At 46.7% G+C, this 22,193-nt stretch overlaps 1 protein-coding gene across 4 annotated transcripts; it reads left to right on the top strand.

Moving 5' to 3' along the window:
- Window positions 1-578: 578 nt before the first annotated feature.
- On the top strand, window positions 579-21,919 carry LOC147019751 (bone morphogenetic protein 2-like). Of its 4 annotated transcripts, XR_015061507.1 has the most exons (4): window positions 10,461-10,859; window positions 11,051-12,039; window positions 12,921-13,064; window positions 15,662-21,919. XR_015061507.1 is itself a non-coding variant. In XM_085894431.1 (3 exons), the coding sequence occupies exons 2-3, from the start codon at window positions 10,490-10,492 to the stop codon at window positions 11,983-11,985; spliced, it is 1,305 nt and encodes a 434-aa protein (XP_085750557.1). In that variant the 5' UTR covers window positions 579-700; window positions 10,480-10,489; the 3' UTR covers window positions 11,986-12,157. The 4 variants fall into 4 exon arrangements, 3 of the variants coding, with proteins under 3 accessions (XP_085750557.1, XP_085750555.1, XP_085750556.1); XM_085894431.1 differs by lacking the exons at window positions 12,921-13,064; window positions 15,662-21,919 and adding an exon at window positions 579-700 and having other exon boundaries at window positions 10,480-10,859; window positions 11,051-12,157; XM_085894429.1 differs by lacking the exons at window positions 12,921-13,064; window positions 15,662-21,919 and adding an exon at window positions 9,738-9,859 and having other exon boundaries at window positions 10,480-10,859; window positions 11,051-12,157.
- Window positions 21,920-22,193: the final 274 nt, after the last annotated feature.

Raw genomic sequence — 22,193 nt, 5'->3', positions numbered from 1 at the left:
ATGGGTCAGACCCGGCAGCAATGCATTTTTGTGATGTCGGTGGATGACCCCGTCATCCCATGAGGTCAAACGTTCCGGCGCTTTTCACTTGAATAAACCTTCTATTCTGGGCTCCTGGACTACGATCTCGCCGCAATCCGGTCTCCGAACCTCAGAGTGCTGCAATACTGATGTCCAAACACTTGAGCTCAGATGATAACAGAGACAGGTGATCATCCTCTCTTAGGGAGAGGACATTCCAGGCACCCACCCGAAGGGACCGCCTCAGGTTAACCCAAGGAGACCGCCGTCTGGTGGACGACACCTCAGCACCACTCCGACACACTCTCCCGCAATCTGACTCGGGAATGTTACCCCATGGTTTCCCTCCTATCATCAAAGATTGGGGGTCCCGAAGGCTTTGCCCCAACCCATCACCCGGTGAGCTGCCCAGCGAAGGGAAGCTGCACAGGAGGTACTCCCACGGAGTGCGTTTTCAGATTTCTTTGTGTTTTGCAGAATGAAGGGTTTTAAGGTGGCCGGAGTGCAAATCCTGCCACCAACCTCCTAATAAGAAGTAACCCAACTGCAGGAGGACGTCCGCAGACACAGTTGGGCACGAGATATGGATGGTTGTTGGCTCATAAGGAGCTCCTCCGCCCTTTGATGGTCGTTGGCTCACAAGGAGCTCCTCCGCCCTTTCCACCTGGGTGGAAACCAGGTATTCTAACCACGAGACCAAGTGGGTTTATGTGTATATATGTACTCTTGGGGTATGCTTACACATTGTAAGCAATAACGAATAGTGCTTCCCCTTTGTCTTGGGTTGCTCACCTGCATTAATGTTTTTAATCTTTTTTTTTTTTCATTTATAGATGCTTTCCAACGGTTCTCATTTTTTCCCAGTGTATCGACTTCGATGTCCATCACCATGCAAACTTACTGTGCTTTCCCATTGTCTCGGATCGCTCACCTGCATTTATTTTCTCAATTATTTATTTCATTTATTTATATTTTCATTTATGGACACTTTCCAATGGTTCTGTGATTTTTTTTTCCTTGGTTGTTATCTCCATTTGTGGGTTTCAGGAGGTGGGAGAGAGTTCTCCCACAACTCAAAATCTCCACCTCCTATTTTTTGGAAAAGGATCATGATTCACGAACCAAACTTTCAAGTTTTGTTGTCATAGCCTTGTTCCAAGGGCTCTTTTCAGAATCTTCACTGAACTTCTGACAGCCTCCACTTGTAGCTCGTTTGTAGCGATATTCTCCAGAATGATTTAAAGTACTCAGTAAGGGTTTTCTTCATCATTCCTGTAGCTCCAATTATCACTGCTATAATTTCAGCTTTTTTAATTTTCCACATCCTCTTGACATCATTTCTCAGATCTTGGAATTTGACAATTTCTCGAATTTCTGTGGCAGTTAGTCCAAAGTAATTGGGAACAGAAACCTCGATCAACAATACTGTTTTTTCCTTTTTGTGTTTGAGTACAATGTCCAGACAAAATGCTTTGTTTGCAATGTCCACACTTGATGGGATCATCTTGTCGTGCGTAAGTATTGTGACGTCCACGGGACTTGAACAGTCCCGCCAACGTAGAATGAGCCGAAACGATGGAGGCGGTTTATTTATTTATAACCCAAACATGGCGGTTCTAATCGCTCTACCGCAAACGGGACGAGGAAGATGGCACGAGTCGCTTTTCACTGAGTTGATGATGTTTATTTGTTTTTATTATTAACCAGAAATAACAAGACTCGGCAAGAAGAGGGATCCGGGGCGATTCGACGGGATGGTGTGGGATCGGGCGTGGGGAAAACACAGACAATTCCAATGAATATACAGATCTCAAACCCTCTAAGGCGCCAAGTACACACACACACACACACACACACACACACACACACACACACACACACACACACACACACACACACACACACACACACACACACACACACACACACAAAACGTAGCTACTTCTGGTGGTCAGGGTGGACCGTGGTGTGGACGCAACTGTCCCTGGATCAGCGTCGGACGAGCTGGCCTTGCTCTCGTCAGGGGGGGGGGGGGCAGGAGAAACCATGGTGCTGTCGACCTCCTGGTCCTGGCCCAAGTCCGCTCACAGCCGCCAGGGAACCAGTTCTGGCGCCAAATTGCGAGCAGGAGAGGGAGGCAGGTCCGCCCGCCGTTCGACCCCGTACTCCGAGTCAGCAAAACCCCAGAGCCAACCAAGGTGAGGCACGAGGCTCAGCAAGGCTCCAAGACACGATGAAGAACACGATTGAATCAGCACAACAAGTACGCTTCCCGCGCAACAGCCTCCACACCAAAAAAACAGGATCTTTTTGTCCCGATCTTCTTCCTCTTCCTTTTCGACCCCGAACAGAACCTTTTTATCCTCCCGTCCTCGTCACTTCCAATCGAGCCGTTTTATTGGCCCACCGCCGTCGCCCTCCGCCAATTGTGATCACGGGGCAGAGCCATCCGCAGCCCTGTCCTGTGACGTCACGGCCAGCCTCCAGGGACTACTAAAAGGGGTTTACGCAGACACACTTACCCTATCCCGTGTCCCTATCTAATTACGTGACAATTATCATTTCCCCCTTGAAGAAATGAACATTTACTAGACAACTTATCACCACTGAATTGCTACTTATTACATCGAGATCCTGGTAAACTCAAACAGCATGGCATACCTAATTAAACATCCTAATTACCCTTTGAATGCATACCCCCCCCCTCAAACATAACAGTATTTTATGTTCATTTTCGAGGATCGGATCTGGTTTGTGTTTCCATGATTGTTCTGGGACCAGGATGTTGAAATGTTTACAGATGTGCCAGTGGATTACTCTGCAGGCGCTATCATGGCTTTCTGTGTACAGCTGTTCGGACATGACTTTTTTACATCCCGAAAGGAAGTGACTGGTACTTTCTGTTTCTTCCCAACAAAACCCACATTTATCCAATTGGTGCAATCCCACTATTTTCTTCAAGACATGAGTGTAATCTCCTTGGTCTTGGGAATTGATGAAGACTCATTCTCCATCCCAACTAATTTGACCTCTTCTTAGCCATTCCAAAGAGCCTTCCTTGTTGATCCCTGTCCTGTCAAGCTCTTTTTTAAATCTTCCTGCTCTTTTGTTATTCTCCCATTTGTGAGAGTATATCTGCTGATATCTCTTTTTGTAATTTTCCTTTTTACCTTCGCATTCTGCGAAAGGTTATGTTTTGGTCGGCGTGTATATATTTATTTATTTATTTATTTATTTATTTATTTATTTGTAATCTTGTGATTCGTATAACTCAAAAAGTATTAAACCGAATTGCATGAAATTTGGTGGGATGATTGGTTATTAGCCAGGAAGCATTCGATTAGATTTTGGGATTGTTCGGGTCAAAGGTCAAGGTCACGAAAAGGTCAAAATCGTCTTTTTACGATAACACGGTCAATTTTTATTCAATTTGCATGCAACTAACGCCAAAATGTTCAGAATTCAACGCCTCATCTTGTGATATGCAATATGATACAATGACGCCCATACTCTTGTTACCGGTTTGGGATCAAAGGTCAGGGGGGTCACGACCTTGAAAAATATGCGGTTTTTGTCATAACGCGGTCAATTCTTGTCCGCTTTACATGAACCCAGCACCAAAATGGTCAGAATTTAATGCCCAATCTTGTGACACAATGACGTCATAACACATGTCACCGGTTGGGGTAAAATGTCGGGGGGGGGGGTCACGCCCTTGAAAAATATGCGGTTTTCGGCATAACTCAGTCAATTCTTATTCGATTTGCATGAAACCAGCATCAAACGAGATTACCTTCTCTTGTTGAAACGTTGTATTCACCGAGCTTGCGAGTGAAGACTCGCCAAAACGACGTGAGTTGATTGTTGTTTAGTCCGTAGCCCCCGAAAGTCCGGGGGGGTCATGACATTATAGATATGTGGTTTGTGTCATAAGACCATTCATATGAAACCAGTTCCCCACACTCATACCAAGAACAAAAAAGTAGTGGCGGCGAAGGTATGCACTCGATGAGTGCCCGTTCTAGTTTTCCTTTGCAATCATTGGGACTGTGTTTGTTTCAAGTTTCAATGGTTCTGTGATTACGGGCGCATGTTATGGATGCATAATACGCATGTTACGGGCGCCTCTGAATGAACCTCTGACAGCCTCCACTATATACATATATATATATATATATATATATATATATATATATATATATATATATATATATATATATATATATATATATATATATATATATATATATATATATATATATATCACCGCATCTGAAAAAAGACATGCCTGCCATCGTAAGGGTGTGGTGTAGGGCTACAACATTGACTCCAGGGTTAGCTAGACTCCAGGTTAGCTAGACTCCAGGACTCTATGAGGAACAGCTGAAGGAGAAAGAATTTTTTTACATTGTCAAGGAGGTGATTATGTGATCTGATAAAGATGTTTAAAATAATGAAGGGTATTTGGAATAACATAGGTGCAGTGGAGTTTTTCAGCAGAATGGACAGTGTAAGAACAGGGGCCATAACTCGAGGGTAAAGAAGATGAAAGTAGGACATTTTATGACAGGGGTCTTTCAGTCAGAGTGCTTAATGCATGGAATGGTCTCTGGTAAGTTAGTGGCAGCGGAGGGGGGATATTGGCTTCAATTGGAATTGATTAGGTACCTCGATGCCATTGGAGGTAAATGGGTATGCTGCCAAACCCTGTGGTCTCTGGGAATATTGGCAGCAAGGGTTGAGGTAGCTTTTGTTTGGATGAGGGATGGATACTGGGTTGGTGCGGTGCAGTCATGATGGGCTGAATGACTTCCTCCTGCACAAAAGCTTCACGTGTGTCCTGTTCATCGTCCAAGACTTGCACCACGCCACATCCAAGCGCACTTGCGTTGGTCAAATGAGCATGCCTGAAGGACACGGCAATTGGCAAGTGTTAAGTTACTTTAAGTGATGAATCCAGGTTTCTCTTTGAAAGGCATGGTAGCCGTGCACGGGTCGACAGAAGATGCAATGAGCGATATACACCAGTCTGTGTCCAGGAAGCCACAAATTTTGGATGCGATAGTGCATGATGCCGATACCGGGGTGGTATTGCTGAAACGTTTTGCACCAACTTGATCCGTATCCATGATAATCCGATCGAAGATCGATACATTAATGAGATCTTGCACTTTATGCATGATAATGCTCCTGCCATTCAAATAAGGAAAGTTCTTGTAAATGCCAATGTTAATCTCACCAGATTTAAATCAAATTGAATATCTCTGGGATATATCATTGTTCACCGCATTCAATCCTTGTCAAGACAGCCGCAGACCCTCGATGAGCTGGCACAAGAGCTGATTCGGGTGTGGAATGCCATTTCCTGGGCTCAGGTTGGAGAGATAATATGGTGAATGCGACGACAGTGCATTGCAGTGATTGCTGCCAGAGGTGGTCATAACCAGTATTGAGATTGTTACTTCCACATTGAATCCCAATGTGAAAAATTTGCCACAATGCAGCAAAACGTCATAAGGTCACATTGAAATAGCCGTGTAATTATTCAGCATTTATATCTGTCAGAGGTTTGCACCTTAAGCATGTCACATAAATAAGTCTCATCAATAACATTCATGTGTTCCATTATTTTATGGTGGAGAGTATAGATATATGTCTGGATGTGCAGTATTATTATTGTCCCATGCCCCTAGATTTCCCCAAACGGAATGTGCATTAAATCGCCAGCTATTTAATATTAGTCGTTAACCCTGTGCACACTCAAAAAATTCCCCCATAGCAAAACGTTGGCCACGAAAATGGGGAAATGTTTTTCATAGCTTTCCGAAACACGCTCTTACAATATGCGCCCAAAAACACTCTCCCACAACACTCAAGATTACCACACACCTGTAACACGCACCCGTAACACGCACCCGTAACATGCATCCGCAACATGTACCCGTAACATCCATCCATGACACGCACCCGTAACATGCATCCGCAACACGTACCCGTAACATGCATCCGTGACACGCACCTGTAACATGCATCCGTGACACGCACCCGTGACACGCACCCGTAACGCGCACACGCACCCACAACACGCATCCGTAACACGCATCTGAAACGCGCACCCGCAACACGTGCCCACAACATGCATCCGTAACACGCATCCGTAACACGCATCTGCAACACGCACCCATAGCGTGCGCACTTAACATACACCCGTAACACACACCTGCCACACATGTCCCCAACACCCTTCCATAACACGGTTTGGTAGCATGCTCCCACAACACACACCCGCAACACCTTTCCATAACACGGTTTGGTAGCATGCTCCCATAACACACGCCCACAACACTTCCATAACATGCTCCGCGAGTACGCTCCCACAACATATGCCAGAAACAAGCACCCGAACATCCTTCCAAAGCACTCTCCCATAACACTCACCTGCAACAAACCTCCAACACCCTTCCATTAGATGCACCCAAAATATGCTTCCGTAAAATGCTGCCATATAGCACACACGCCCCCATGCAGCTTGCGTCCATAACACCCTTCCGTAACGCGCTCCCTAACACTCCCCTCCAACGAGCTTCCATAACACCCTTCCGTAACGTGCTCCCTCTCACTGCCCTCCAGCGAGCGCCCATAACACCCTTCCGTAACGCGCTCCCTAACACTCCCCTCCAACGAGCGTCCATAACACCCTTCCGTAACGCGCTCCCGAACACTCCCCTCCAACGAGCGTCCATAACACCCTTCCGCAACGCGCTCCCTAACACTGCCCTCCAACGAGCATCCATAACACCCTTCTGTAACGTGCTCCCTCACATTCCCCTCCAACGAGCTTCCATAACACCCTTCCGCAACGTGCTCCCTAACACTGCCCTCCAACGAGCATCCATAACACCCTTCTGTAACGTGCTCCCTCACATTCCCCTCCAACGAGCTTCCATAACACCCTTCCGTAACGTGCTCCCTTACACTGCCCTCCAACGAGCATCCATAACACCCTTCCGTAACGTGCTCCCTAACACTGCCCTCCAACGAGCATCCATAACACCCTTCCGCAACGTGCTCCCTAACACTGCCCTCCAACGAGCGTCCATAACACCCTTCCGCAACGTGCTCCCTAACACTGCCCTCCAACGAGCGTCCATAACACCCTTCCGTGAGACGCGCCAAGTTGCACGGCCTGTAACGCGCCTAGCATTTTTGATCGCCGTCAAAACCAGCGAATGGCGTTTGACGTGAGTGCAAATGAAGTCAAAACGGGGACGTGCATTTAGCACGATCGTACACGGTCACCGGTTTTCCTTTTGCTGGTCTTCACTCCCGCTGCGCTACCGTGTCCCCAGCCGAGACCTCATGTGCCTTGTCCTTGCGTGTGCTACTTAGTTACTTCATCACCCGGCTGTCACCGCTCTGCGAGATGTGCTCGTCAGCGCACGTGTACATGAGCGCCTTGGGTTGTTCGGACTTGAATCATGAACCCATGGGAGTTCGTTATTAAAATAATTATGCCGCTCAATGCGTGCCCGACTCGATTTAAACGGGTCGGACGTGCGTAAAAAAGGCGCATTATTCCGAAATCGTGCAAATGCTTCGCTCGTGTGTGTTATGATCTCACGGCTTCCTTGGGTGCTCTATTGATAAAAATAAATAACTCGCGTCTTGACAGAGAGCCAGGAATGCAGAAAGTGCGCAGAGAAGAAACCCCTCCGAGATTTGGGCTGCGGCATGCGATCGCAATCGCACTGATCGGATCCCAATCACCCTGACATTGTGCGTCTGTGTGAGCACAAATCTCCCCCCACCCGCCCTACCGTGCACGTGCTGCCCCTCTCCGCAAAACCCACCCTTCCCCTGCTGAAATGCCCCCCTCCCACCGCTACAATGGCCACTCCGCACAAATAGATCTCAAAACAAAACCCCCGCAAAAAATAAATACATCTCAAAACAAAAACACACACACACACACACCCCTCACACTCACACACAAATACACCCCACACACACACACACCCCACACACACACAAATACACCACCCTCCCACTCACACATACACACACACATGCAAATACACACCCCCTCCCAACTCACACATACACCCCCCAATTCACACAAATACCCCCCACACACACACACAAATACCCCCCCCACACGCCTCCACCCTCCACACGCACACACACATACGTGCTTTATACCCCCCCCCACCACAAACACACACGCGCACAAATACCAAACCCCTCCCCCATACATACATGTACACACACAAGTACCCACGACCTCTCCTCCCCGCCACACACACACACACACACACACACACACACACACCCACACACACACACACACACACACACACACACACACACACACACACACACGAAAATACCAACCCCCCCCCATACAGCGCACACACGCACAAATACCCCCCCCACACGCCTCCACCCTCCACACGCACACACACATACGTGCTTTATACCCCCCCCCCACCACAAACACACACGCGCACAAATACCAAACCCCTTCCCCCATACATACATGTACACACACAAGTACCCACGACCTCTCCTCCCCGCCACACACACACACACACACACACACACACACACACACACACACACACACACACACACACACACACACACACACACACACGAAAATACCAACCCCCCATACAGCGCACACACGCACAAATAACCTCCTCCCCCTCACACATTCACACACATGCACAAATACCCCCCCCCTATTCACACAAATACCCCCACTCACACACGCACACGTCCTCCCCCCTCCGCACACACATACACACACAAATATTCCCCCCCACACACACATCCCCTCCCATTCACACAAATACCCCCCCCACACACACACACACACACATAACCCCCTCCCACTCACACATACACACAAATATCCCTCCCCCTCATACATACACTCACACCACCAGCCCTTCCCCCTGTGCAAATCCCCCCACCATACACAATTCCACACCCCCCTCTCTATTCGCCCACATACACTGACCCCATGTGTTTGTGCACCGATTCGTCCCAGGCTCTGGAAAATGGGGAGCCATTAACGTGCGTGTGCACCACCCTCACCACGTACGGCACTTTTGCACGCACTCTTTCCAAGTGCACAATCTCTATTTATTTTGACGCACGGATCAAAGGGGCCAATGTTCGCTTTCCTGGTATGACGACCATTTGGTCCCCTCGGTGGTTGTTGAGCGCCATTTCGGTGTGGTCCGCCTGATATGAAAGTTTCCCAGCAATTCACGAACGCAGTACACGAGAGAGGTGCTCGTGGTACTGCATTGAGGACGCTCGTGGTACTGACAAGCTGATCAGAGAGGCCGGTACAAGAACCCCGGTACGTTGGTACGGAAAATGCGCAACAAGCCCCCCGTGCGCATTAACCGTCCACATCGAGTTGGTGGCTCAAACTACAAACACCTTTGATATTGTTCATCGCGGCGTAAACGACGCTCGAAAAACTTGCGCGAAGTGGTGAAAGAAGGGGGAAAGAAAGTGTTAAAGCGCAGGAGCAGTTCGGATTATTTGGCTTGTCGAAACTTTGGCTCGTCATGTGCAGCCACCATTCTCCACCCTGCACCCAGTGACATCAGCCCGTTGACTCTTCCCCCACCTTCATGTGTACACACACACACACACACACACATATATATATATATATATATAACTGGCGGAGGCATTTTCAGCCTGGCCAGACAGACCTGCGATGGCATGCCTCGCTTGCCTGTGCTCCTTCCGCGATCACCTCTAGTGCAGCTCTGGTCGAGAAACCATGGCTTGTGCCAGCGCGGCAGCCACGCCATCAGTGAGTAGAGGCGCGCGTTTGCGCTCTTGCTCCAGGGGACGCGTGACCCCCTCCCTTCCCCCCCCCACCGACCCCCGCTGCGCTCGGAAACGCGCATTATATCACCGATCGGTAACGGGGGAAATCGGATCATGGCTTCGTACGGGACCCTCGTCGATTCGCCTTCTCTCCTACTTTGTAACTCGTCCAACGAAACTTGTAACCCGCTCCGGTGCCGGCAATTGCATGCTCGCTTGTCATGCGCATTATCTCCCCACGATCCACCTCGCGGCGATCGCTCCCACATTATGTGTCTTGTTTTTCCGCCTCGTTATGATGCAAATAGGCACTGGACGGCGGGCGGGGAGACCATTTCCAAGTCTTATTCTTCGTGCAGCTCTTCTGTTAATCCAAAAACCATTGTCTATGTTATTATCGCGCGATGTGAGCGGCCTGTCATTATCATTAGAGTCTCCTTTGCGGCTCTGTCTGCTGCTCACCTTCCCCGGCGCCTCGTCCGACCCCACCCCCGACATTTCGACGGCTTCAGCATGCACGATATCACGTTCGAATCCGTGCGCCGTGCTCTCACCCCCTTTTTGTTCTTGACACCCTTTCCCCACCCCGACCGCTCTTTGCAGACACGCCACCATGATTCTCGGTAGCCTCTTGACGCTCATGACCCTGCTAGCGTCCCATCGCGTCTCGAGGGGCGACATCGGCCTCGTCCCACGAGACGTGGCGGGGCTCCGGCTAGCACGGAGAGGCGATCCGGCGCTGCCATCGCGGGCGGATGATGTGCAGCTCGCGGACTCTTTGCGCATCCTCGAACGGCGACTCCTCGACCTTTTTGGCCTCCAGCGACGGCCTCGGCCCTCCCCGAACGCCGTGGTGCCGGAATACATGTGGGAACTGTACAGAGGCGTCCGGCGGGTCCCGGCCGATCGCTCGCACGGCTCCTCTGGGCTGTCCGTTCCGCGCGGTCTCTTCTCCAACACGGCCAGGAGCTTCCACCACGAAGGTGTGTCCGTGTTTATCGCACTCGGTCGTTGCATAAAACAACTCCGGTTCGCTTTTGCTGTATCGCTTTTGCCTTTTGCGCTGCAAACGGATCCGTTTCCTCCGTACTCCCCAAGCACCGAGGGATCTAATGGCTGCGCTTGACATTTCGGGGTTGTGACCTGCCTGTTTCTGTTTATATCCCTTTGGCAGAATTGCTCGAAGTCGTACCTCCGACGAGCTCGTCGTATCCCGGACGGCGCTACGTTTTCAACATGAGCAGCATACCCGAGAGAGAGGTCATTTCGGCAGCTGAACTGCGTCTATATCGCGCCCGATCATCCCCAGACCACCAGCGCCGGCAGAAGCAGCAGCGCATCAATGTGTACGAGGTCATGCGCCCGGGTGCAGCGCCAGACGGAGTGTCCGTCGCTCGTCTGCTTGACACCCGCCTCGTGTGGACCAACGAGAGTGGGTGGGAGGCATTTGACGTTAGCCCGACGGTTTTGCGATGGACCGCAGCCACGGCTCACAACCATGGCATCTTGGTGGAGGTGTTGCAGGGCAATGACGAACTAACTCCCTGGCGAGACGAAAGCCACAACGTGCGTCTAAGTCGGTCGCTGCACGACTACGAATCGGCCACCTGGGCACAGCAGCGGCCACTGCTCGTCACCTTTGGTCACGATGGACGAAAGGATGCGACCCACGTGGACCGGAGCGAAGAGGATGGTCGGACACGGAGCAAACGCCGTGCGGGCAAGCATCGATCAGGAGGAGGTGGAAGAGGTGGGAGAGGTAAAGGAGGGGGTGGAGGAGGAGGACGCCGCAGTCGGGGGACCTGCAACCGGCACCCTTTGTATGTCGATTTCAGTGATGTGGGCTGGAACGACTGGATCGTGGCTCCACCAGGCTACCACGCGTTTTTCTGCCAAGGTGAATGTCCCTTTCCCCTGGCCGAGCACCTCAACTCCACCAACCACGCCATCGTGCAGACCCTCGTGAACTCGGTGAACCCGGCGGTGCCCCGGGCATGCTGCGTCCCGACGGAACTGAGCGCCATCTCGCTACTTTACCTGGACGAGTACGACAAGGTGGTACTGAAGAACTACCAAGACATGGTGGTGGAGGGTTGCGGTTGCCGCTAATCACTCATTCGAACTTGGACAATTTCCTTTGTCGGTTTGTCTCTCTGTAAGTCGGTACGTCGCACCGGCAGTCCTTCGGCTGCCTCTCGAGCCGTGTTTTTATTTTTGAAATGATATTTATATATCTACTGTAAGAGAAAGAGAAATATTTTAAAGTCGTTAACGCTATTTTACCTTTACGTAAGGTTTTTGTTTTTGTTTTTTTTCTTAAAAAAAAAAGAAGAAAAAAAAAGGAAAGAAAACTGTAAATACGTGTACATAACAAACAAACAAAACAAACAAAACAAACGCTATAGTGGTTTCTATGTTGAGAATATTTATTTTTGGTATCGCTGCTTAGAAAATAGAATGTATTTATAAGAAGCGTTTTATGGGATATCAGTACAAATTGTGTTGTACGTACTTTGTGTACAAGATGCACGCGTGCTCAGTTTCGAACAGCGGTAGAAACCCTGGTGTGGGTTCCCGAGCTTGTTCAGCGCAGCTTTCATTGCCATCATTCATCACCGGCTGTTTTGAGCCTCCATCATCAATTCCAAGTTAACACAGCAGATCCTGGAAGGTTGGGTGGTTATGTGGATTGGGGGGAGGGGGGGCTAAACGTTGGAGAGTTCAGGTGAGGGGAGGGGGGGCTAAACGTTGGAGAGTTCAGGTGAGGGGAGTGAAACTCAGATCTTGTTTGGTGTTACCGGCTCACAGTGGCCTGCTCAGCGTTTGCTGTCAATATCATCGACCGTGGACGATCGTGCAGGACGAGGTCAAGCAGAGGTTATTGTATAATAATAATAATAATAATAAAAAAACAAACGGCCTGCCCTGCATACTCGAATCGTGATGTGAATATGATCTTGTAGTGTGTATTTTCATTGTTTAACTGTTTTAAAACGGGTGCCTGAAAGGACGGTCGCTTCATGTGCAATGATTTGTTGTGTTAGGTGGTGCATGGGAAGGCACACGTGATGCGAAATGGTGTGTGGTACATGAAACGGGGCAAAGTGCATGAATTGGTGGTTGATGGACCGGAAGGTGAATGATACACCAAGGCTGTACGTGGGAAGAAGTACGTGGTACACGAATAGGTGAGGGGAGGGGTGCATGATATATCAACTTGGTGGGTGGTACATGAGAGGTGCATGGTACATGAGTAGATTGGTGGTACACGAAGAGATGGGAAGGTACATGGTGCATGAATAGATGGGAAGGTGCATGGTACACGATTAGATAGGTGGTACATGGGAAGATGGATGGTACACGAAGCGATGGGAGGTACATGGGAAGGTGCATGGTACACGAATAGATGGGTGGTCCATGTGAAGGTGCATGGAATATGAATAGATGGGTGGTGCATGGGAAGGTGCATGGTACATGAGTAGATGGGTGGTACATTAGGAAGGTGCATGGTACACGAATAGATGGGTGGTTCATGGGAAGGTGCATGATACACGAAGAGATCGGTGGTACATGGGAAGGTGCTTGGTACATGAATAGATGGGTGGTACATAGGAATGTGCTTGGTACATGAGTAGATTGGTGGTACCTGGGAAGGTGCATGAGTAGATGGGTCGTACATGGGAAGGTGCATGGTACACGAATAGATGGGTGGTCCCTGGGAAGGTGCATGGAATATGAATAGATGGGTGGTGCATGGTACATGAGTAGATGGGTGGTACATGGGAAGGTGCATGGTACACGAATAGATGGGTGGTCCCCGGGAAGGTGCATGGAATACGAATAGATGGGTGGTGCATTGGAAGGTGCATGGTACATGAGTAGATGGGTGGTACCTGGGAAGGTGCATGGTATACGAATAGATGGGTGGTGCATGGGAAGGTGCTTGGTATACGAATAGATAGGTGTGGCTCAATCCCAGTTCATCCATGGATTCCAACAAACACTCCTTGCAACAGGGAGTGACACGAGCTACAGGTGAGAAAACAGCTGAGAAAGTGCACCTTTTAGGGTCCAAGCACGGTGTTGTGTTGACGTGAACAGGTGATCGATCCAATCCAGCCTTGGGATCCACTTTTGGACCCCATGGTACATTTCAAAATCAGTCGGTCATTGTGTTCTATTAACAGAGCTAACTTCTAAAATCCTGCCATAATCAATGGAGACCTTCTTTCAGTGGCATCACCACAACTCAGTAATGATGCAACCAGAAAACCACAATCGTTCTTTAGTTCAGGTCATTCATAGGTGCATTCGCCAGGTGGACCCCTTGAGAAGGTCGAAATGGAATTTCTACCTTCATCTGATGAACCCACATGGAGCTCCCCTTTGACCTTCCTCTTGAAAGTGCTTTCAGTTTAATATGTATCGTTCCACCGTGCTGGTTAAAGGGGGCAGATTTGAAGGAGAACAATCTATTTACGACATACGGTTGCGGCGGTGGGGGCAAAGCGAGGAAATTCGAATTGTTGGAAGAATAATAACAGAAATACAGGAATGTGCAGTGGAGTGTGGGAAGAGTGTGACTGAAGGGAACAAAGTTTGAAAAAGATAAAAATGAGAGTATGGAGCATCTTCTTCATTCGTATGCAGCTAAGGCTGTGGGTAGCATCATTGGCTGAGGACACGGCTGTGCCGCTGATGCAAAATCCTCTGCTGTTTAAGGCATATGGAATTTGTTGAGGGTGCCGGCGATAGCTCACCTATTCTTCGCAAAGGACAATTTTGCGCATCCTTAACATCCACCAACTAATGCTGGCAGATAGAACACCTAGTTTAATGTCCATGGGACGACACACATTGAGGAATCACCCTGCCTGTGAAGCACCAGGATGGCAGTTTATAGCTGGGTCAGGATTCGAACCCAGGATAGACAGCTTAGAGATGAGTGTGCATACCTCTGGGACATGCCGTCAACCCGAAAGAGGCATGAATGGGCCATCCCGAAAGGAGATCGGGGTGAGTCAAAAATGATCAGATATCCGTGTACGTATTAAATAGGTGGCTGTAAACACCCAATTGATGATAGCTTGCTGCGTCATCATGGTATTTTGAACCTCACCTTTGATTATATGGGATGAACTGGGAAAAATAATTACTCCTCTTCCTCTTCCCCTCCTGTCTTTTTCCAATGAACATCGGTTCAATTCTGACTCTTTTACACCTCCACTCCCTTCAACCCGATTTACCCCCAATTACTTCCTCTACCCTGGTCATCCTCCTTCTCATCTATTACACTTTTTACAAGTGAAACAACAAGCACGTGCTTGATGGACCCTATTTGTCGACTAATTACCCTTTCCCGCAAAAATAAACAATTATTTAACCGGTATGTGTGTGCGTGTAAGTGTGTGCATTTTACTACTCCACCATTCATGTAAACAAACAAATGTAAGCATTGAATCTCAAACGCAATTGGCACCTCTTTCTAACAGAGACCGAATACTGGACCATGGCGCAGGCACCCTCGTTTAATGTACATGTAGTGGACAAAAAAAATGGAAACACCTAGGTAAATGAGGGACACCAATATACAGTATTGAAAGCAAAGGCTTCCACACAGGTATGGCCAATGTATTAATAAACCAAATAACATCCCAGCATGCTTAGGGTCATGTATAAAAATGCTGCACAGGCCCGATTGCCTATTAATATTTATGGCTAGTACGGCTGCAAGAGGAGACCTCAGTGACTGAAATGGAGGTGATTGTTTGGGTGTGTTTTGCAGGAGCTTCAATGATAAAGACAGCTCAACTTGCTGATGTTTCATGAGCAACGGTGTCTAATGTGATGTCGGCATGGAACTCCAAGGGAAAAGACATCATCAGGAAAGGGCAATAGTTGGTGGAAGCGCATACTCCATGATCCTGATATCCTTGCATTAAATTTAAGTGCAATGCAAAACAGGTGAGCAACTGCAGATCAATTGACTGTAAATTCCAACCTGGGACACGAGCAGCCATTTTCATCAAAAACAGTCTGTCATAAACTCCACAGAGCAGTATACCATAGTTCGGTTGCAGTGCACAAACCACTCATCACACCTGTCAATGCACATTTGTGAGTCCAATGGTGAAAATAGCACAGGCAATGGAATACCAAACAGTGGAGAAATGTGTAATGGGCAGATGAATCATCCTTCACCATGTTCTCAACAAACTGATGAGTGCAGGAGTGGCACCAACCTAAAGAACTCTACAACCCTGAGTGCTTGATTCCAACAGTGAAGGGTTCTGGTGGTTCTGTAATGTTGTAGGGTGCATTTTCCTGTCCTGGTTTAGGTGCAGTCATTTCCTTAGAAGGCAAGGTCAATGCCAATCGCTACTTAATGGTACTGAGTGATCATCTTCACCCCATGTTGCAACATTTCTTTCCTGCCGAGAGGGGTGTCTTCCAGAATAACAATGCCCCCATCTTCAGAGCACGTATGGTTGCCCAATGGTTTGATGAGCATGACGCTGATGTTATCCATATGTCATGGCCTTCTCAGTTTACTAGATCTAAACCCAATCGTGCATTTATGGGATATTTTGGCATGTTGCCTGAGACAGTATTTTCCACCTCCATCAAACAGGTGTGAGTTGATTGACTTTCTCGTGGAAGAATGGTGCTGTGTCACTCCTGCAGAATTCCATCTGCTGGTGGACTCTATTCCATGGCACATACAAGCCATACTGGCTGCACGTGGTGGCCCAATACCATATTAAGTGACTTTGCATTGGTGTTTCCATTTTTGTGTCCACTACCTGTGCATTATTAATTGAGGCTCGGAACGTGCGTGTATGACGTCAAGTTGCCCTCGTCGGAATCTTGTCTTTTAATTTTTTCCTTAGAAGTGGCACCAAATCCACAGAAAGCTATTACACGAGAATGAATTTCCTGATTACATTGTTGTTCCAACTTTACCTTCACATCTCTTTCATCATTTTCTTGGAATAAGACTGGAGCGTGCGCACGTTTAAAAAAAAAAAGACCCCACCCGAGTGGTCTGCACGACAGGTTCGTGTTTGGCCCGGTATCAATCGACGAATCCTCAAACTCTGTGGCTCTCATCAACACGTCAACCCTCCAACTCGGGGTGTTGATGAGTGTCCACACGCGAAGGACCTAGCTCTCCGGGTGTTGGCGCACACACCATTTGTGAGCTGCGCATGTGAGCGTGATGTAGGTGCAGAAAGTCCAACCAAACGATCTTCCTGGAATCCACGGTCCACATTTATGGACTGCTCTTAATACTCGTAACCAAGATGGTCTTCAGGGAAGTTTGGGTTTCGGTCTTGGCTCTAACATTTCGCCTTTCCTTTTAAAATTTATCATTAATGAAGGTAAAACAGAGGTTGTGGTCTCTTAATTTTCAGGCTGCCTATATTTACCTATAAATGTAAACTTGAAGGGAATTACCTCATGTGTACACTTTCAGTAACCGGTGGACATTCCAGCGGGAGGTCTGAGTGGGATGTTCAGGAATTATACAACAAGCAATAGACTTTGCCAAAATGAGCACTGGGCATTTGGGGAATTTTGGAATTTGTGGTTGAAGTCGTTTCCGTATTCCCAATAGCCAAGCATTAGGGTCAAATGTGAGTTTAGAGTTAATAGCGGAAGTTGTTTAAAAAATAACTTTTTGGAAAAAGTTTTCCTTTTGAGGATTATTGAAGGGAAAAATAATGAGCTTATCCCAGACTTTCAAAATGACAGCCTTGTTCGTTAGTATTCACTTTACCTTTCAATTACAAGACTCGAGCACGTGCTATTGCCAATCAGATTCTGCAATACTTGCATCGGCATTCTCTTTTAGAACCCATCCATTCTGGTTTTCTCTTTTAGAACCATTCCTATAACAAAGAACACCAGACAGCACTGGTAACAACTTGCTTACTCTTCACGAAAGACACCACGGGATCGAAAAACGTCCACCAAAGGGCCATTCAAAAATTATGTAACGCATGGGGAGCTGGGGGTGTATGTCCAAGCGTTACGGAGTGCTGCAGGGGAGAAGGGTGGGTGTTTCCAGGGCCATTACATAATGCAACGTCAATCAATGACAACTTTGTTCCAGGCACTCTTTATTTAAAGATCTAAGTATTTAATGATGCACGTATTCGATACATCAAGGATAAAAGCAAATTGCTTTATTTAAATTCCATCATTGTTTTTTCCACAGACACTTGATCTCATTTGCAAATGAAAGCAATTGAACATATTTGGAAATGATTACATCATTCCGAGTGATTTCACCAATGACGTCATTACAGGGATTCTGACTGCGGTCTGGTCTTATTGACGGTACACTGAACCACCTTTACTTTTTCAAATATAGTTCATAGTAACTGAAAAAAACAATGGGATAAATAGCATCCCAGGATTAAGGTATGAAATAGGGAGAGGGAAGGTGTTCATCGAGTGTTACGTACTATTTAGGGGGTGTCTGTTGAAGTGTTACGGAACGTTACAGGGGGTAGTGGTGGTGGGAAGGGATGTCAGATTCAACAAATGCGTTATGAATTTTTGAATGGCCCCCAACAACTAATGTCGGAATACAACCTGGCTTAATGTCCATCCGAGGAACGGCACACACATTGATAAATCACCCTGCCTGTGAAACACCAGGAAGACAGTTAAGAACTGGATGGAGATTCCAACAAAGGCTATCGGCAGCTAAGAGGTGAGTGTGTGTATCTCGAGGCTATCCTGTCAGCACATAACACCCCTTAACCAATCGCTTTAGCTGAAATAAAATTGAATTACCGTTTCCTCCTCGTGACTCACAATACAGGGTGGGTGAGGTGGCTAAGTGAAATGATCGTGACCTGCCAGATAAAAGCACCATATTTTCACTGTCACATCATATGGGATCACACTTTCCGAAAATGCTCGGCTGCAAAAATAATGAATGAGTTTGAGATCGTAATGATGTCACAATGACACTAATACTGCAGATTTACATGGAAGATATCTTGAATGATGATGAGCGTTTTTCTAAAATACATGTGTGACTTTCAATGTCAAAATTATGATTTCGACATTCTTTCTTGTTTTATTGTTTTTAAAAAAAAAAATCAATGTTTTGCAAAATATCCGATGGACGAGAAAACGTCGTGACAAAATTAGAGCTGTCACATTTAAGTTTAAAAACCAACAAATCCTATATAATCTTGTAATATGCACAATGTTGTTAGATTTACATGTATTCATGTAAATGCCAAAATCAATGTTTTTAATATAGCATACAGAACAACAGAATGATTGTTTTTGTAATCAAATTGTCTCCATGAAGTGATCATGGATTTTAAAATGGCTGCCGTATGGATCACCTTTCTCAACATCTGCTCTTCAAACAACAATGTGCCTGCTCATTGAACATCATCTCCCTTTTTCAGGAACAGTATTATAAAATATGGCTGCCAAAATCTATTTGTCACAATTGACATAATCTGTCAGAAGAAGGCATCTGAAGGCTTCCGGAAGTCCTGTTACACATCTCTTAGAAGTATACACCAAGTTCTTTATAAAGGTTGATTAATTCAGAATTATGGAATCTTTTCCCAGTGAATGTCGACTTTAGAGAAGTAACGGTACAAGTACCCTTGGACAATAAGGCATTGTGGCATAAAAATCATCTCACTAGAAATTGAATAATTCAATGATGGAGTGTTCTCAAGCAAAAAGACGAAAGGAATCGGTAGAATTTGATGATCAGTGTCATCCTAAGCATCAGGCATCTGCAGTCAGCTAGAACCTGTGTGTTTCCTGTGAGGAGGATGGTGCATGCGCCAACCCTTTTAGCATTTTCATCTGAGACAGTTGAGAAAATGACCATGGCTTGGAGTTTAGCCGAAGTTGTGACATCTATGGAAACTTCTGTTTAAGAGTGCAACTCTATTTTCAATATAGCTGATGTTCATAGAGTTTGTGAAGAGAGTCGAAAGGCACTTGGTTTGGATGTCTCCACATACAAAACAAACCTCATCATCAGAAAAATGGGTTGCTTGAATGCTTCCATAAATGTGCAATCCAAGAACAGTCAGATGGCAAAAACGTTGTGTTTCTGTTCCTGGAAGGCATGCGAACAATGTTGAATGATGCTTTTTTGGTTCAGGGTTACAAATATCAAGCCCCAAAGATGGCCAACATTGCTAAAATAATTCCAAAAGAAATGTTTGAAGGTGAGGCATTCAAGTTTTCAGGGTGCTTCCCAGCAAACAGAACAAATCGGAGTCAGTTCGTCTCAAGATGCTCGTATCAATGAAACTAAAAGTGTGCATGACAATAAATGACACTGTGGACGCCAGAGCTTGCTTGAATATTCCACAATTAATGCTGTTCAACTCTAAGCAGGGACCGGAAAAGGAGAACAATGTCTGACATTCTTTAGAGTGAGAGGCTCCTCAACCAGGTGACTACAGTTTGAACATTCACTCTCATATGAGGAATAAACTACTGATTGAACAGCTCAACAAACTGGGCATTTCAATATTGTATGACAGAGAAATAGACTAAAATATTATCAACTGAGAAGATCCACATGTTCAGATTGGGAGATGATATTGTGGAAATAGTGGAAAGTTTCATCGTCCTGGGTTATAAGATTGAAGTGAGTGGAGAATCCATCCATTGGGACCATACTCTGTGCAGAGCATTGGTGCTGCCTAAGCAGTCTCCTGGGCTATTGGGCACAATCCTGGACAGGTCACCACTCCAACACAGGATACCAGCAAGCTGGCACTCATTTTGCCAACCTCAGGAGGATGACAGATGACATGCAGAGTCAACCCCACCTGGTATAAATTTAACATCTGAGCAGGATTTGAACTCAGGATCTTTGGATCCCAAGCCCACCACCCTAACCATGAAGCCAACACCAGGCATGAGTGGAGAATGTAAATGAGGAATTAATAGACAGTTAGCATTGGGGAGAACAGCAATGTCAGGATTGACAAACAACTGGAAAGACGAAGATGTGACAAACAAAACAAACCAAGAGTAGGCTGGTGTTGATGAGGAATTCCCAGTTGCAATGTATGGATGTGAGTGTATGGAACGTATGGATGAGTCATGCACAGTGAGAAAGGAGAAAGATTGAGTTTTGAAATTTGTTGTTGGAGACAAATGTTAAAAAGTCCATGGACTGCAAGAAGAACAAACAAATCAGGGATTGAAGAAATTACACCACCATGTATACAAGAAGGACTGATACGAAAACAGAAACTGTCATATTTTGGACACATCATGTATGCAGAAAATGAAAGTCTGGAGAAGTCAACCATGCTGGGTATGATTGAGGGAAGAAGAGGAAGAGGCAGACCTTGTATGTGCTGGATGAATGAGATAAAGGCCAAAACCAAGCTGTCTCTGCCATAATTTGGGGAAGCAGTGCAGGATATGGATGTTTGGAGAAATCTGATCATGAATGTCACCAGAACTCAGCCATGACTTGAAGGAACTAGATGATGATAGTCATCCAGCTACAAAACAGTTTGACTTTCACGATGTGCAAGTGCTTTCAGACTGACAGTTTTGTTCATTCGACCAAGTTCCAAAAATAACTCTGTTGTTGGTGTCATGGATATTGTAGACCATAATCTGAATCCAGCCTCTACATCTGAACAGTCATCTTTCCACTGGATGGGTGTAACTTTAATTCAGTCACATAGAACACATAATCTTGGAGCCATAAAGGAACTCTTTTTTGTTTACCACAAATATTCGGTGTGCAAAATCACACCTTTCAGATGTATACTCCATTGCACCTGCTGTAGCTCCAACCACAACAATGACCTCTATGCCAAAAAGAGGATTTCAGGAATTCGCTGGCAGCCTCACTGAAGGTAAAGAGAAAGAATAGTTATTGCTGCAAGAATCCTCAGCATTGCTGGAGTGGATAGAGAAAGGTCATGCGTTATCATTGGCTACATTCCATGCCGGTCTCCAACTCAATATGACAGACCCACCTGCCCTGACAGCAGTCTTCCACCATGAGAAAGCAGATTCACCTGCAATGATTAAACATGCCATGAAGCAAGTGTCATAAGCAAGTTACTGAATTTCTCAATCACAAACATATTCTGGTTATGATGCGATTGCCCAATCTTTGCAAAGACCCAAGTGCATTCAGTGGACATGGTCAGACACTCGAGGGGAAGATAAATTTGTCGTTATGCTGGGGGCACTTACACCAAGAAATAGCCAGATGGAATCTACTCAGAAATTACATGGAAGGTTGTAGCTGGATTAAAGCACTAACCATGCCTTGAATTGTT

Source organism: Eptatretus burgeri, chromosome 9 (genome assembly GCF_056783735.1).
Source record: "Eptatretus burgeri isolate ZD-2024b chromosome 9, Ebu_testis_v1, whole genome shotgun sequence".
Classification (NCBI taxonomy): Eukaryota; Metazoa; Chordata; class Myxini; order Myxiniformes; family Myxinidae; genus Eptatretus; species Eptatretus burgeri.
This window is presented reverse-complemented; position numbering and strand designations above follow the sequence as displayed.

Coding starts and splice junctions, on each gene's coding strand:
- LOC147019751 (XM_085894431.1), top strand. CDS start 10,490: ATGATTCTCGGTAGCCTCTTGACGCTCATGACCCTGCTAGCGTCCCAT. Junction 10,860..11,050: donor CAGGAGCTTCCACCACGAAG/GTGTGTCCGTGT, acceptor TCCCTTTGGCAG/AATTGCTCGAAGTCGTACCT.